Here is a 16,381-nt window from a genome sequence, read left to right on the forward strand (position 1 = left end):
CACTAATTAGTGATTTTCACTATTTGTGTGATGTGATTTTTCTGTGTGGTGGCCATAGTGTCACAAAAATCACTTGTCACCTGTCACTCCTGTCATTTACACAAAAACATAACCTAAATGATTTGACAATGGCTATGTTTAGGGCCCTAGGTAGAAATATTCCATATTTAAAGCAACAGTTTGGTGCTCTCTTGGGCAATACAAGCACCTCTGTAAAATTTATCTGTGGTGTAGTTCTATTAAGTTATGGACTGTCATATTCCGATGAAGCTGTGAGAGTCATATCAGTAACTCCTGGATATCTTATGCCGCCTTCCTTTTGGCTGTGGACAGCATTCACATTCTGCTTCTTAGAAATACATTTTTGGGAAGTGTTAGTAGACATTATCACAGTTGGTTTGTGTGGCAAATTAATCGAGCCGCTATGGGGACAAATGGAAATGTTGACATATTTCGCCATTGTTAATTTTGGTGTGGCAGTTATAACGACTGCATTCTACTTTATTTTGTACTGTTGCACTTTTGATGCGGAATTTTTGTTTACAGTACACATACATGGGTTGGCTGGATATATTGCAGGGGTATCAGTAGCTGTGAAACAAATAATGCCTGATCTAGTAATAATTAAAACACCACTTGGAAAACTAAGCAATAGAAATATACCTTTGACTGTATTCTTCCTTTCTGTCATATTTAAACTTGTAGGATTAGTGGATGGTACTTACCCGACTATGTTTTTTAGTGGTTTAATTGTAAGTTGGATTTATCTACGGTTTTATCAAAAGCACACGAATGGCTCGAGAGGTGATATGGCCGATTATTTCACATTTGCAAGGTACATATCTTATATTAAACAATTGTTAGTATGTTTCTGTGTAATAATTAGTTAATTTATTGATTTTGAAATATATTATTCAAAATAAAGACAGAGTTTTAAGTGTTAAAAACAACTTATACAGTATCAATCCGATTTCCTGTACTTACAACTTTAGCAATAAATTGGGCTGTATCTTTACATGGATAATTATTCAACATGAAAAAAAAAGTAATTGGGTGTGTAAAATTATTTGGATTGGAGTATAGATCTTTCTCATTTGAATTTAAATAGTTTTAAATCGCCAAACAAGATTTAACTTCAATTCCTATTCCTTTAAACATAATGATAAACACTATGCAGAAATAGACATTTTAATTTATAATTTGTGTTAAATACTTGGTGTTTTTTAATTTTTTTGTATTCAAAAGGAATTTCATATCTTAGCAGAATGAATAGAATAGATAATTGCTGAAGTTGTGTTTGAATTTTGGAGTTAGAGTGTGTAAATAGTTACCTTGATCTCTTTTTAGTTTCTTTCCTAACGTTATACAACCTCCAATCGCCATAATAAGTAACAGCGTTCATAGCGGCTTGGTGAGGATCGGAATATGTAGAAAAGTTGTCAGAAAATTTGACATGTCAAATCCAACGGGTGTTACCATATCTCTACCCGGCACGGATCAGCACGATATGGAGAGAAGAAGGTAAACCCTCATTTTAAGCATAATTTTTTAAAACATATATTTTATAAATTTTTCACAAGTTTAAACTTGGAAAATACGTTACTTTAATTAAAAAAAAAATACAAGTGAAATAAAAATAATTTAAATATTTGAAGTTTTAAAATCAAGGTATATATTTTTGCCAAACAAAAAAGGCGGTGCATAAATAGAATCTGTTATAAATGAAAATTAATAAACCTTATCTTATCAAAAACAATAACGGTAATTTAATTCATCCTACAATATAAGTTTTACGACATATGATAAATACAGAAATTCATATTTAATTAATAGAAACTTAGACCAACTTTTTGAACTAAATAATATTTTTCATTTCAGACAAATCGCTTTGAAAGCATTGAGCGAACGGCTCTCAAAGTCATACAGTGACAAACAGCCGCTGATTCCGCCGAAAACGCACCCGAAATCGTTATTGCCTTCGAATAAACTACAAGAACCTTCTTCGTCGCAACAACCTCAAACTTCACCTGCACAGCATTTAAAAATCGACATACCTCCATCAAATTTACCCTCCAAATCTGATACGTAATACGTTGACCCTTAATCATAGTTATTTAACTTATATACATAGATATTATATGATTGTTACTTTATTTTGTAATATATGTCAAAAAGAAATTAATAAATATTTAATTTATAGTTTCGATATAAAGACCTCGACTTTTCAGAAACTAATTTACTCCCTTTAATAATTCTACAGGGGGTTTTATATGTCGATGCCTTCAAGAGGTTGTTCCTGACTACCATATTGTTGGTTTAAACTTATTTACGTTTCAAGAGACAAGTGCTCACTGCTGCAAAAGAAACTATATCAGGATTTCTTTTAAACAAGACAAAAACCTTTATTTTGGATGTAACCGTTTCATTTTTTAAATGGCACTTAAATTATTGTCTACGCCGTCACTGGGCAGCTTCCAAATTCAGTTGTTAGACCAGGAAAGGAAACATTTTGAAATTTATTAATTACTAACAATTATATACAAATAAAAAAAATAATTTTTTTAACTAGACGATACTTGGTCTCCCTTCGAAGAAAATGTGCCCAAAAAGAATGTTTTAGTCATAATCCTGCCCCCGGAATAGTCATTTGAAAATGGGCCTTTTTTGCAAAAATGGGATAATCAAATGGAATTTTGCAAAAACTATTGGACCGATCGAGCCCATCTTTTGCACATCTCCTAAGGATATAAAAACTCATATTTTGGGAAAGTTTGGTAAGATTTTATTAATTATTTAAAGTTATTAACAATTAAAGAAAAAGCACTTTATCTGTTTAATTTTGCAATAAATTTTTTGTTTATAAAACAATTTTAACTTATAAAGTCTCATTTTAAAGATGAGTTTCTCTAGATCAAATTGTCTGTTGAACATTTTCTAAGATTAATAGTTGTTTCACATAACGCGTAGAACGATAAATGATGAATTTTTGGCCTATTTGTCGATAAAAAACAATGACACTATACTTTTTTATGACCCACGAGATGAGACGCCTCTTATATTATCATTCCCAAAACTTTCCAACAATAAAATCACGTCTAGTAATTTTCACGATTTCTCGATAATTTTTCACCTTTATTTCTCGGTCTATGTATGTTTATGCTTAAGAATCAGAGTTGCCTGTTTGTTAATCTTTTTAAAAAAAAGCCATATTTTTTTTATGTCAATACAGTTAAAAATCCGAACATTAAAAAGATTTATTTTGGACAGTTTGTTAAATATTAACTAATTTGTTTTAAAACAATTATTATTGTTGTTTCACAAAACAGACAATAAAAATACAAATACTAATCTGATAGTTCTGATATGTTTTTAAAATAATTTCAAGTTTTTAATAAAAAGCACGTTACTATTTTTTTTTAAAGCACTATGTTTAGGTTGTGAATCTCGGTGTCAATGATCTCCAATGTTGATCTAATTTATGTGAACTACATAATATCAATCCACCTGTGATATGACAATGGCGGACAAAAAATAAATGGCCTATGTTAATTCGGTGAAATGAGAATAGCCGAATATATCACCAATTTATGAAAAAAATTTGTTTTCACAATGGAATTTTAAAAAACAAAATTATGACTTCAGAGTTAGACGTATATCTTTAAGTAATATTTTTATTTACGCTATATTTATGATAAAAGATATCAACAACGCCGTTCGTGTTAATAACTACTAATAAGTTTGGTCATTTGGCTAAATATTTCCTGATTTTGTGGTATTGTACATTGGGCAAAGTGCATAACGTTAAAAAAATACTACAAACCTAAGCATACATTTTATTAAAATTGCACATCGTTAAATTACATAATGAAACCATTACGAGATTTGTCCTTAAAACTTGAGAGACTTCCATCTCTAATCACTTTATATCTACAATATCAGTACAAATTCTTTGCAGAAGTATACAATAATCAATATTTTTATTTTATAAATATGTGTATATAAAAACCATAACTATAAACTAAAAATTAAAAAAAATCAGTTATTGAAAAGTTATTATCTCTTCGTTTCATTCTAGACTTCAAGAACTATAAGTAGAAGTATAGAATTGGCAGTGATTAAATCAGTACGTAAGAGTACTACGAGATCTAATAAATATAAGAATCCCATGCATTTCACAAAAACCCATCGATATAAAAGTTACTTAAATTTTAAAATATAATCAATTTTATTTACATATAAATATTAAAATTGTTACTTTTCGTGTGGATTATTTAGGAAGAGATAAAATTTAATTTGCATTTACAATACCGAGATTTACGTTTCCAATTATCCTTTATGGACCAAACTTAAAATTTGAATTGGGGTGGTCAAAATAGTGAAGAAAGTCCGGGGAAGTATTGTCCAAAAATTATTTTTCTAGATCCAGAGTTGGAATTTGAAAAAAATCACGTATGTAGTCCGAAATACCTCTGAAGATGACTGATGTACAGTGATGAGACTTAGGCTAATTATTTTTCTAATTGGGGTGGTCAAAATAGTGATAAAGTCCGGGGAGGTATTGTCCAAAAATGTTTTGTTTTCTAGATCCGGAGTTGAAATTTGAAAAAAAATCATGTAGTCCGAAATACCTCTGAAGATGACTGGCGTACAGTGATGAGACTTAGGCTAATTATTTTTCTAATTCAAGATAGAAATTTCCTGAATTATGATACAAATGCGTTAACCAGTGGCGAAGATATTTTAGAAATTATTGTTTATAAATCGTAGAGGTACTTCAGAGGAAAAGCATCTCTTCTATTTAAGTTAAGAAAAAAATGCAAATCTATGCCAAAAATTTCTTTGGATCCATGATTACATTTTTTAAATCGTTTATCATCATATTAGAAAAAAAATTTCTGCAATTTTGTTTGGGAAACGGGAAACTTAATAAAGTTAAAAGGAATAATAATTTGAAAATGGCCTATTTTTCGAATAAAATATATCTTTTTTGATTGAATTTACAAAATATCTAGGACCGTTGATTTTCAGAAATTTTTAGTGATAGCTGCTCCCAGTAATTTCGCTGCTGGTAGGTATATTTATATCCAGATTTTGTTTTATTTATAGTCTAAAAAAAAATGCAAATTTTCTATGCCAAATTTTTTTGCACTTTCTATAATTGCATTCGAATAAAATGGAAGATTTTTTTTCTTGGAAATGCCACTATAAATCACAAGTAATGACTGAATTTCAAAAACATCCAGTAGCATCGATTTTCAAGAATTTTCCAAACCAACCCTGTATCTCGCGACAACAAAGTATTTACAGACATTTCTCCAAACGATTTTCCTTTTTTTCACCACCCGAATTTAAATTTTAAGTTTGGCCCCTTAATCCTGATACGACATACAAAAAAAAGTATTACGAAAATTATTTCTAACAAATCTAAAATTTTTTCTCCTGTTAGACAAACGTTGTGATACAATACAGAGAATATATGTTTTATTCCTACCGTTTACTCGATAATTGTCAATTTATTGAGATTTGTTACAATTGACTTTACACCTTGTAATTTTACGATATTCAAGCAACCTTAAGTAGTACGAATTTTTATTTTACAAGATTTCGTACCAGTCGCAACTAATAAATCTTGTTTGATCCAGAACATCAGCGATCAACAGAAATGTCCCAAAGATATATATTATTATGTTAACAGGGTATCGCTTATTTAAATAGCCCACACGAAAAAATTCACTTTCTCTTGCTCGGCGTGGACGCGAAAACGTGCCCACCGAACATGGAGGACTCTTCGTACGTACCAACTTCGGTGTGATACCCTGCATCGGTCACGTCATTCCTGAACAATTTTCTGTTGTGCCTTATGTATTCTTCCTGCGGCTTGTTTTCTTTATTGTCTTCGTCTTCCTCGTACTTAAAACTATCGCTTAGTCTTTTTCTCTGACTAGTAAATATTTTCGAATGAGGGGTGTGGGTATTGAACAAGTCCATTTTTTCGGAACTTTGACTACTGTTGGACGACAACAGGGACACGTGTTTGTATTCCATGTCCCAGTTTACTGTAGAATCGCTCAACAGTTCAACCGGTTGAGGCAAATGATCGTCTTCTGCAAAAACGGAGAGGCCGTTAAAAATTTAATGCAATTAGAGAAAATAAAATTCCGGGGAAAAACCGATTGCAGAAAAAACTTTTTTTTTCAGAAAAACTGGAAAAATCGAACTTTTGTTAAAATCTGACATATAATTAATTGCATTTTCGGATTCTACGTGAAAGACTGACCGCAAAAAAGCCATTTTGTCACCTGTTTTTGAGACTTTGACAGAGGCGACGGGGAAAATCCTAAAGATATTCTAAAAATATCCAAATAATCGTCATGAAAAATGAAAATGGGAATCACTTTCAGTTTTTCGAAAATCACCCTTATTTAGGGGTTGAAAATACAAAAAAGTGAACAAATTAAGAATCATCAACAGTTGTAAAACCCCAAATATTTCTATGTTATCAAAATTAATAATATTATGAACGTGAAAATATCTAATTTCGTATTTGATCTGGTCTTCTCCAAATTGAAAATCAACCCATAATATCTCTAAAGGGGGAAATCATCCCCTAAACGCCTAAAAATGCAAAAAACATATTAAAAGTTATAATGTTTTTCTTTTTCTTTTATACGTGATAATTGAACCATTATAACCCAGAATCACTAGATCCGAAGGAAAATATCCCTAAATGAGGGTAAAACCACCCCTAAGTTCAACCATCAGCTTCAAAGTACTTAAAATAATTATAATGCATGAAAAAAATAATGTTTCGAAATACATTACACACAAGTACTCACATAATATATTTTTTGCATTTTTAGGATTTAGGGAATGATTTCACTCCTTTAGGGATATTAAGGGTTGATTTTCAATCAGGAGAAGACCGTATCAAATACGAAATTAGATATTTTCACGTTCATAATATTATTTTGATAACAACATAGAAATATTTGGGGTTTTACAACTGTTGATGATTATTATTTTGTTCACTTTTTTGTCTTTTCAACCCCTAAATAAGGGTGATAAACTGAAAGTGATGCTCATTTTCATTTTTCATGACGAGTTTTTGGATATTTTTAGAATATTTTTAGGATTTTCCCTGTCGCCTCTGTCAAAGACTCAAAAACAGGCGGATTTTGCGGTCACTCTTTGAGGGTCACATTATTAAATATTCCCTATATCTAGGAGTTATAGGTTTTGAGATATTAATTTTTAAAGAAAAAATTTGACAGATGCTAGGGTCGACGGAGATGCTAGTAACTCTTTTCAAGAGCGTGATATCAAGTGGATTTTTGGTAGGTACCTCTAAAGGGCATAGATAACACCAAATTATGGTGTACCAACAAATTCAAACATTTAATACTAGGTGTTTCAATTTTGTTGTTACATTTTGATAACTTCAAACAGCTATAACTTTGTTAACTTACATGAAACACCCTGTATTTTTTGCACCGTTGTATGCAGATTGAAATTTCCTTTCAGGTTGTATAAGCATTGTTAGGGTTGTCGTTACTACTTTTAGAAATATTTGCAATTTTCTATTTTTTGGAGTTTTTCTCGTATCAGACCTGATATCTAATTAGCCATGACCAGAACAGAAACATTCCAATAACAATTGAAATAACTTGACATTTGTCGAGTTATTTGCTAAATTATTGTTGTCTGTAATAGTTTTTGCCGAAAATTTAAATAAAAATGCCTGGGGATCATTTAAATTATCGTAATGAGGATTATTTTAATTTCTTTGTTATTTATGGATAATGTGACAAAGTAATTTCATGAACACGTAGAGAATTTGCTGCATTGTACATTGTCCATAAATAACAAACAAATTAAAATTATTCTCATTAGTATAATTTAAACGGTCCCTAGGCATTTGTATTTAAATTTTCAACAAAAACTATTATAGACACATTAATAATTTGACAACTATCTTGACAAATGTCAAATTATTTTAATTGTTTTTAGAATACTTCTTATCATGGCCAATTTGATAACAGGTCCGATATGAGAAAAATTGTCCAAAAAAATAGAAAATTGCAAATATCTCTAAAAGTAGTAACGGCAGCCCTAACAATGCTTATATGGCTTGAAAGGAAATTTCAATCTGCATACGACAGATTAAAAATACGGGGTGTACCGTTTAAGTTAACAAAGTTATAGCTGTTTGAAGATATCAATATGTAACAGAAAAAATGAAATGCCTAGTATTAAATGTTTTAATTTGTTGGTATACCGTGATTTAGCCTATGGTACCTATGCCCTTCACAGGTACCAAAAATCTACATTATATCACACTCCTGAAAAAAGTTACAAGCATCTCCACGGACCATTGCATCTGTCAAATTTTTTCTTTAAAAATTAATATCTCAAAATCTATAACTCCTAGGTATAGGGAATATTTAATAAAGTGACCCTCAAATTTCATGTAGAATCCAAAAATGCTATAATATATAGGGCGTCCCATTTAAAATATGAAAGTTAATGTCAGCTTCCAGTATAACCAGAAGTGCCTAAACATTTTAGTGGTGTTGGCCCTACTGCCTTTGCTAGGTTGCCAAATTTTCAGATTTATCGGATCAGCACTTTCCGAGATATCGATAGTGGCGATTCCTGGTGGGACACTCCGTATATATTTATCTATCTTGTCCAAGAATGTTATACAAGCTGTCTCAAATAGACTCGAACCTCCCCAGTATTTTGTCAGTATTTAATTCTATCAAAATAAGTTTCAGATTATCAATTGCTAGCATAAAAAATAGGGCGTTTCATTTAATATTTTCAAGTTGACCTTGGACTGACCTTAACACTTAAGGTCAAGGTCAAATCTAAGATAACAGAATTTAACTTGATCTGTAACTTTTTTAATAAGATCCGATGCTGATATTATCAGTTTTTTAGTCCTGAGGATGTCAAGATTGATAGTGACGAAACGCCGACAAGAAAAAATTTGTCTTTTTAATTTGGTTAAAAAAATACTTTTAATTGTTGTTTTTTTTTTTAAGTTACGGACAACTGAAATTCTGTTTATTTTTATTAATTACTCATCAAAATTAAGAATTGTTTATTTTTGGTCTTTTAAATAAAATATGTGCCTTTTATTAATTTGTGCTTGAGGTGGATATTATTTTCATACTAATTTAATAGGTTTATTCTAGCAAAACATTTAAAAAATGTATATTTTAGAAAGTATTTTTTCGTATTCCTATTCCGAGTTTCCAGTTTTCCCAAGATTTTTACTTTGAAAAAAATAAAACAGAAAAAAATACAATTTTTCTCAAATTTTTTCATTTTTTTCTAATCTTTAAATCTCTAGATGCGCCATAATTCAGAATATTACAATTTATATGTCATTAATTAATAGTGAGGATTACCTATGAACACACTCTGGGTGGACATTTGATTAGCGATATCTGGTACGACGCTAGCGTCGATACTCATTTTGCTGGAAAAATTCAATCTGCACGCCGATCTCGATTCGCTAGGAGATTTTCTACCTATCGGAGAGAGATTGCAATCCCTCAATTCAGGCATGTCATAAGGATTGTCTAAACTTTTCTCTAAAGAATTTAATGGAGACAGGTGCAGTGGAGACAAACCAGTAGAGTGAGCCGGTGAAGACTGGTTTGATTCAGTGTCACTAGGTGATTTAGGCTCCTGATCAAACTCGAAGAGCTGACGATAAAGAGAGTTATTTTTAATATCACTTTCACCAGACATCTGCTGATCTTGCGTGTATGTAAAATATGGCTTGAGAGCTTTCTCTAAGTGATCGGGGAGTATTGGCGGTAATGTTAATATAGTTTGTGCCGCACCTGCAACAAAAACTACAACTGAAACAATATTTTTAAGTTTAGATAAAACTGACCTTCTGAATAGTGTTTTTCTTTGACAGCGCTGATTGGAGTGTCAGTCTCAATAACAAGAGGAACTCTAAAAGCTTCAGTCATAGGACTAGGAACTATAACTTTTTCATTAAAAAATGTGTCTATTTTTTGTTGCACTAATGATTCAACTTGAGGATCTTCTTCAAAAACGTGTTGGCTAATTGTAGCTTCGTCTATATCTGCTGGTTTTAAGCTCGAAATATCATCTATAGTCCATTTAAATTTTTCATCAGTCTTAGGAGTTGAAACTTTAGCGAACACCGATGGACTAGAATGTCAGGTAATTAAAAATATTTGCTATACGTTGTAAATAATAATAATAATAATACACTTACCTGAACGTTGGAAGATGCAAACTGTCGATTATATGTTGTTCGAATGGATTTACAATTTTCGTAAATCTTGATGGGGGAGTGGAGAAATTTGGAAGAACTCCAAAGGGACTATCACAGCTTACAGTATTTGACAATATCTTATTCAGTTTTGAATTTGGAGTTTTGTTTCTATCATTTATGTATTTAAAATCCATGTTACTTTGATTAAAAAAATGTTTTCCTTATTTTTATATTTGCTTCTTAATCCTTAGATTCATTATTTTATCACAAATGTTTAAGTTAATCTTAAATCCAGTACTTAATTAATACGAATCTAACGACAAAACCCGCACAGCCACAACCGTTGCATCCCAAATTTTAAATACAAATAAAAATTGACCGTTTGCTTTACTGATTTTCCGCTCAAACCGATCATTTGAAGTAAATAATAAAAATCCCTAAGTAGAGCACGTTCCCCAATTGGAATTTAAATTTTTTTTTATTACTGGTACCTTGTGCTATTGTTTTGAATAACCTAATTTGAAATTAGTATGTAAAATGTAGAAATCAAATGACTATATTGTATACAAATTTAAACTCATTGCTGGAGAAAATATATTATATAAAAATTAATACATTTTATAGGGAACGTACTCTTTAGAATCGAAAGCTATGTTGCCAGTGTTGCCAAGCCTATATGTCATTTAAATACTAGTCCTAACCTCAGTTTTTGTCAAGCATCATTAATGTTTTAGTTATCTAAAGCATACATATATCCAATATATGTATAAAGATATTAATATTAGTCACCAGAAATAAATGAAATCAAAAATGGAGGATGCACCTAAAAGGGGTCGTGGTCGAGGCAGGGGCGGAAGAGGACGAGGACGTGGAAGGGGCCGAGGCCGTGGAAGAGGAAAAAAAGCTGCCAAAGTGATTGAAAGTGATGAAGAAGTTGAAACTCAACCGGCGGAAGTTGTCGTCGAGGAACCACCAACAGAAACTGATAGTAATGAAAATACCGCTCCACCACCAAGTAAACGTTACTGAAATAGCTGTGATGTTTTGTGTTTATTTTAATACTGTTTTTAGTTGATCTGGAAGCCGATATTTCCCAGTTAGAGGCCCCCACATTTACGACAATTAATAGAGGACCACCAGAACCTATGCTGCGCTTGAATTGGGCTCACAAAGTAAACTTGATTGGAGAGAAAGTTTTGAATCCAATGATACATTGTTGCGACAAGTGTCTGAAGCCAATTTTGATATACGGTCGAATGGTAGGTATATTATTGTGTGAGATAGACATACTTATTCCAAATGTGTTTACGATTATCTATTTCGTTCTATATATTTATCATTTTATGACAATTCAGAAAACAAAAATCTTTCTTGTTCTGACATCACTCTTGATAAAAACCAAAATGTAAAAATACAAAATCAAATACTGAGAATTATTCTCAAAATATTTAACGATTTGTTTTTGTTTTTAATTAATGCCAAAAATTTGAATACTTATCATAGGTTCTTATGGGAAATGTTATGATGCATACCCTTACAATTGAATTACAGGTGAACAAATGCAAATGTAAAAAAAATATATACATTTACTTGAATCATTAATTAATAGATGAGAGAAAGAAAAAAAGTAGGTTACTGCACATTTCATAGAGAAATAAATTATCAAACATAAAAAGCTTTGACTTGTCCATCAAGTAATAAACGCGAAGGAGTAACGGCAATAGTGCAGCAGAGTATGAATGAGGATAGGTGGCGGGAAATTTATATAAACGTTTCGATACACAGATTAGTCATTAGAAATGGATTACATTCAATTTGTGTTTATTTGTGTAATTCAATTGAAATAATAAAATAATGGGAAAGTTTCAAATGAAGTATGTTTTTTGAAATCTTTTTTAATGTACGATAAGCTTTCAATACAAGAAGTAAAGAATACACAACACATAAACAATGAAATATTTATACTTCACTGCATTGTACTATACTGCGTCACAGCGCATATAAAGATCATATGCATTTTGATAAATTAGGAAATTTTTAATATCATTTTTCATTTTAAAATTAACATTTTAATAATTGTAGTATATTTTTTAGAATATTTTTGGCTGCAATAACATCGTATCACAGTATACAGTGAGCGGCAAAAGTATGGAATATATTTACTTAAAAATCAGATGTTCGTTATTTGAAAAATCACTCGGACCCGTCGAATTATATTTTTAGTTGCGCATTTTCTGAAGCAATTTTCATTTATACAGGGTGGCCCAAAAAAAGTTATGAAATTAAGGCCAACTTTTTTAAATGGAAACCTCTCTTTTTTGCATTTTTATTCAATTCTCCATGGAATTCTAATCATTTTTTATGCAACATAACTTATACCTATCTTTAACCGTTTTCGAGATAATGGCGTCTGAATATAGAATATGGAAAATTTAAAAAAATTACTCTCGATACATAAGGACTGTAACGTTAAAGTCAGTACTTTCTGCTAAATACATTTTGTGTTTTTGTATTTTGTGTTTACAAAAAAACATGAAACGGTGCTGAAAATTTGCAAAATAACCTGACTCGTAATTTAAATAGTGACATTTGAGTCTTCTAGTATCAAAACCCCTTAAATCCATTTTTGATGAAAAATGAGATATACGCATCAAAATATTCCTACTAAAATTCCCTATTGATGTGTTCATTCGAATGATTGCAAAAGTTACCTAATATGTGTAAAAATGCACTCTAAAAAGTGTGTTTAGATTCAAAGCCACGAAATCCATTTGAGCTAACGTTCACACCCCACTAAATCCACAATAGCCAATCATAGAAGGCTAACGTGACAACACGTGGTCGGCGGCGCTGTACAAATTTAATTTATGCAGTATTAGATCAGTCATTGTTGTGCTAGTATTATTGTTTTTAGTTTAGTCTTGTATTCGTTAACAAGTGCCAATAAAATAATGTCCGATATTACAACACAAATTGAAATTGTAACACCAGATAAAGGTAGAAAGAAGTAGAAGATGTTCCAGACCTGAGTGTTTAATTTTATTTTTTATTATTATTTTAGTTTTTTAGTTTTTCATTAGTTTATTATTCATTTTTACTTGTTTTATTAATTATTAATAGTAATTCATAATTACATTATTAGTTTGTCTTTAGTAAAAATGTGTGCCACCTACATTTTTTTTGTCATTTTCATTTGTTCTTTGTCAAAACCCATTAAATCCACTTTACTGATATTCAAAATCCATTAAATCCTATAGTTGGTTTCAAATGCCACTAACTCCATTTTTGTTTTCAAATTTGTGAGTTTATTATAAACAATTTTGTTGTGTTTGTTGCAATTTGTTGTCCAGTTAGTGTTAAAATTTCACAAAACAAAATTTCATTACGGAATCGCTATCAGAAGTTGGTTAAACAGTTTTTCTTCATTTATGCAAATTTCACTAAAGTGGATTTAAGGGGTTTTGATACTAGAGGATTCATTTAACAAAGTCATATTTTATACAATAAAATTATGCGTTTTTAATTAAATTATACCTAAATACCTCACTTATATTTTTTACATTCAAGTCATTGTGTCCTAATGATCAAAATAAATCACCGAACCACTTATTTCTTATGGATTTTTCTGATTTGAAGCAACTTTCTGTGAACCACACAAATCTAAGATGGAGAAGTAAACGTGGTTTTATTTTAAAAGTAGCAGGCTAAATCTCAGGGTAATTTAGACCCCATTATCTCGAAAACGGTTAAAGATAGGTATAGGTTATATTACATAAAAAATGATCGGAATTTCATGGAGAATTGAATAAAAATACAAAAAAGTGGGGTTTCCATTTAAAAAAGTTGGCCTTGATTTCATAACTTTTTTTTGGGCCACCCTGTATAAATAAAAATTGCTTCAGAAAATGCGCAACTAAAAATATAATTAGACGGATCCGAGCGATTTTTCAAATAACGAACATCTGATTTTTAAATAAATATACTTCATACTTTTGCTGCTCATTGTATATATCAAATTGTATTATACTTTTATAAATGCAATCGCTTTAAACCCTTGTCTTCTAAGGAACATTTGTATTAACAGAAGTACATCATAGTAGTATGCTACTTATGCATGTAACTAAATCATATTTAAACTTTTCCATGTGAATCACTTCATGATCACACTTTGTAGATAATCTAAAATACGTAAAAGTTCTTTGCAAAAAGAGCAGTGCATGTTTTGTGCCATGTACTCTACGTCGATTAATTGATGCCCTCGAACGGTGTGCGGAGGTACTGGCTCCACAATCTTCTCTTCAACAGCTTTTTTCCTGCTTTTGCTGTTTTCTGTTCTAATTCTCAAACAATCATACTTTCTTTTGGTCACAAATTTTCCTTTCTACCGACTCTGTTCTTCATCCTACATTTTATAGGTTAAAGCAGTCAGCTGTGCGAGCGGTCACATAGCATAATGTATACATGACAATGAATGCCAATTTACAAATAATAAACTCGGCACACTCGTGTGCTGTTACCAAGCTTTTATTACAACTTTTGTCATTTATTTATGCATATTGGGTAAAAAATAATAATTGAGGAATGGAAATATATAATTTTAAGTATTTTAAACTCTTTTTTATTCAGTGTCTACAAGCAACTATATCAGTCTACTTACTTTCTAGTCTTAAAGAATACTTTGTTTTGATGAATGAATGATTTTATAACACGGAAAGTATAAGGCCCCCGCGTCCCGCTTCACCCCACCGAAGAAGCACCCGATCCTCCTTAATATCAAAAATAAGGAAAACAAATATAATCCTCACCCAAGTTCAGGTTTTACATATATTTTATTGCATTCAAATAATGTCAATTGCTTTGCACAGAAGATAGATTTAAAAATGTATATATCCCCGTTTTTTTGTTGCTTTCGAGGGAAATACTCTTTTGTGAGAACGACACGCTTAAAAATTTTGTGTTCCAGATTCCCTGCAAACACGTATTTTGTCTGGCTTGCGGAAAGAAGGAGCAGAAGCAGTGCCCCCGCTGCTTAGACAAAGTGACAAGAGTGGAACAAACAGGTCTGGGAACCGTTTTTATGTGCACTCACGGAGGTACAAGGTACGGGCAAAAGGGCTGTCGTAGGACTTACCTCTCTCAGCGTGACCTACAAGCCCACATTAATCACCGTCACGTTTCAAACGTAAATCAGCAACCGATGGAAGTGGTGGAACCAGAAAGGGCTCCGCCTATCGTGCGACCTAAAACCGCCAACGACCCGAGATCGAACATCGTGCCGACTAGCATCAGGCAGAGACCCCCGTTGGTACAGTCTTCGGGTGTGAGAACTAACTTAATAACAGTGCCTATACAAGACTCTGCCCCGACAGTGCACGAAGCCATTCCGACTACTCAGAATTACTACAGCCAGTACCCCCCGACTGCGAGTTATAGCCAGCCGTTGCCTCCCATGCACATACCACCTCCCCAACAGCCGCAATATTATACTGCCCCTCCCGCTTACAGCCCCGCGCAAAGTTATCCGCCTTACGCGGGAACGACGGCGCCCCCTACTGCTCAGTACGCAACACCTACTCCGACCCAGGCCAGGCCTGCGCCTCAGTACGATTACAGTGCGGCTACTCCCCAGTGGACTAACAGCCAGCAATACTATAGATAAGGGATATGTACTGTGTATTCAAATTGATATAGAGCGTTATTTATTAAAGTTTTTTTTTATTATAAACTTTAACTTAAATATTGAGATTGTGTAATTAGTGTAAGAATATAATAAAAAAAAATAACAAAAAGACTATCTATTATTTTTTCTGTACAATTGTTTCCTGTGATTGACTCATACTGGTTAAACTACAAAACACCACTAAACTGAGTGAATTACACCTAATTACAGGGTTTTTTATTTGGTTTATTAAAATTAAACTCATCAGCGCACTTACTGACGTAGTGACGTGTTTCTGTACTAATACACAGCTGTTACGAGTAGCAGAATGAGGCGCGCCGCGCGCCATTATTCCATGACTAGAATGGCCTCAATGATTTGGGATCGAGAGGGATTATCCCTCTTTATCCTGCCTCATCTTGTGTAGGCCTGGACAGCCTTCGTAGGTGGGCCCCACATAC

The 16,381-nt window shown here is 32.0% G+C and overlaps 3 protein-coding genes across 3 annotated transcripts; 2 read left to right on the plus strand and 1 right to left on the minus strand.

Annotated features, from left to right (window-relative positions):
• Positions 1-67: 67 nt before the first annotated feature.
• Positions 68-2,193, plus strand: LOC108914656 (transmembrane protein 115). The gene is made up of 3 exons (XM_018720503.2): positions 68-835; positions 1,348-1,521; positions 1,879-2,193. The coding sequence occupies exons 1-3, from the start codon at positions 129-131 to the stop codon at positions 2,087-2,089; spliced, it is 1,092 nt and encodes a 363-aa protein (XP_018576019.1). The 5' UTR covers positions 68-128; the 3' UTR covers positions 2,090-2,193.
• A 3,537-nt stretch (positions 2,194-5,730) lies between these two features.
• On the minus strand, positions 5,731-10,455 carry LOC108914651 (protein aurora borealis). Its single transcript, XM_023455916.1, has 4 exons — positions 10,262-10,455; positions 9,908-10,194; positions 9,414-9,854; positions 5,731-6,104 (listed from the first exon to the last, which is right to left on the minus strand). Exons 1-4 carry the CDS (start codon positions 10,453-10,455, stop codon positions 5,731-5,733), a joined length of 1,296 nt encoding a protein of 431 aa, XP_023311684.1.
• Positions 10,456-10,957: 502 nt separating this feature from the next.
• On the plus strand, positions 10,958-16,042 carry LOC108914658 (E3 ubiquitin-protein ligase Hakai). The gene is made up of 3 exons (XM_018720504.1): positions 10,958-11,276; positions 11,333-11,520; positions 15,225-16,042. Exons 1-3 carry the CDS (start codon positions 11,060-11,062, stop codon positions 15,918-15,920), a joined length of 1,101 nt encoding a protein of 366 aa, XP_018576020.1. The 5' UTR covers positions 10,958-11,059; the 3' UTR covers positions 15,921-16,042.
• The last annotated feature ends 339 nt before the right edge of the window (positions 16,043-16,381 follow it).

Source organism: Anoplophora glabripennis, unplaced genomic scaffold (genome assembly GCF_000390285.2).
Source record: "Anoplophora glabripennis isolate ALB-LARVAE unplaced genomic scaffold, Agla_2.0 scaffold902, whole genome shotgun sequence".
Classification (NCBI taxonomy): Eukaryota; Metazoa; Arthropoda; class Insecta; order Coleoptera; family Cerambycidae; genus Anoplophora; species Anoplophora glabripennis.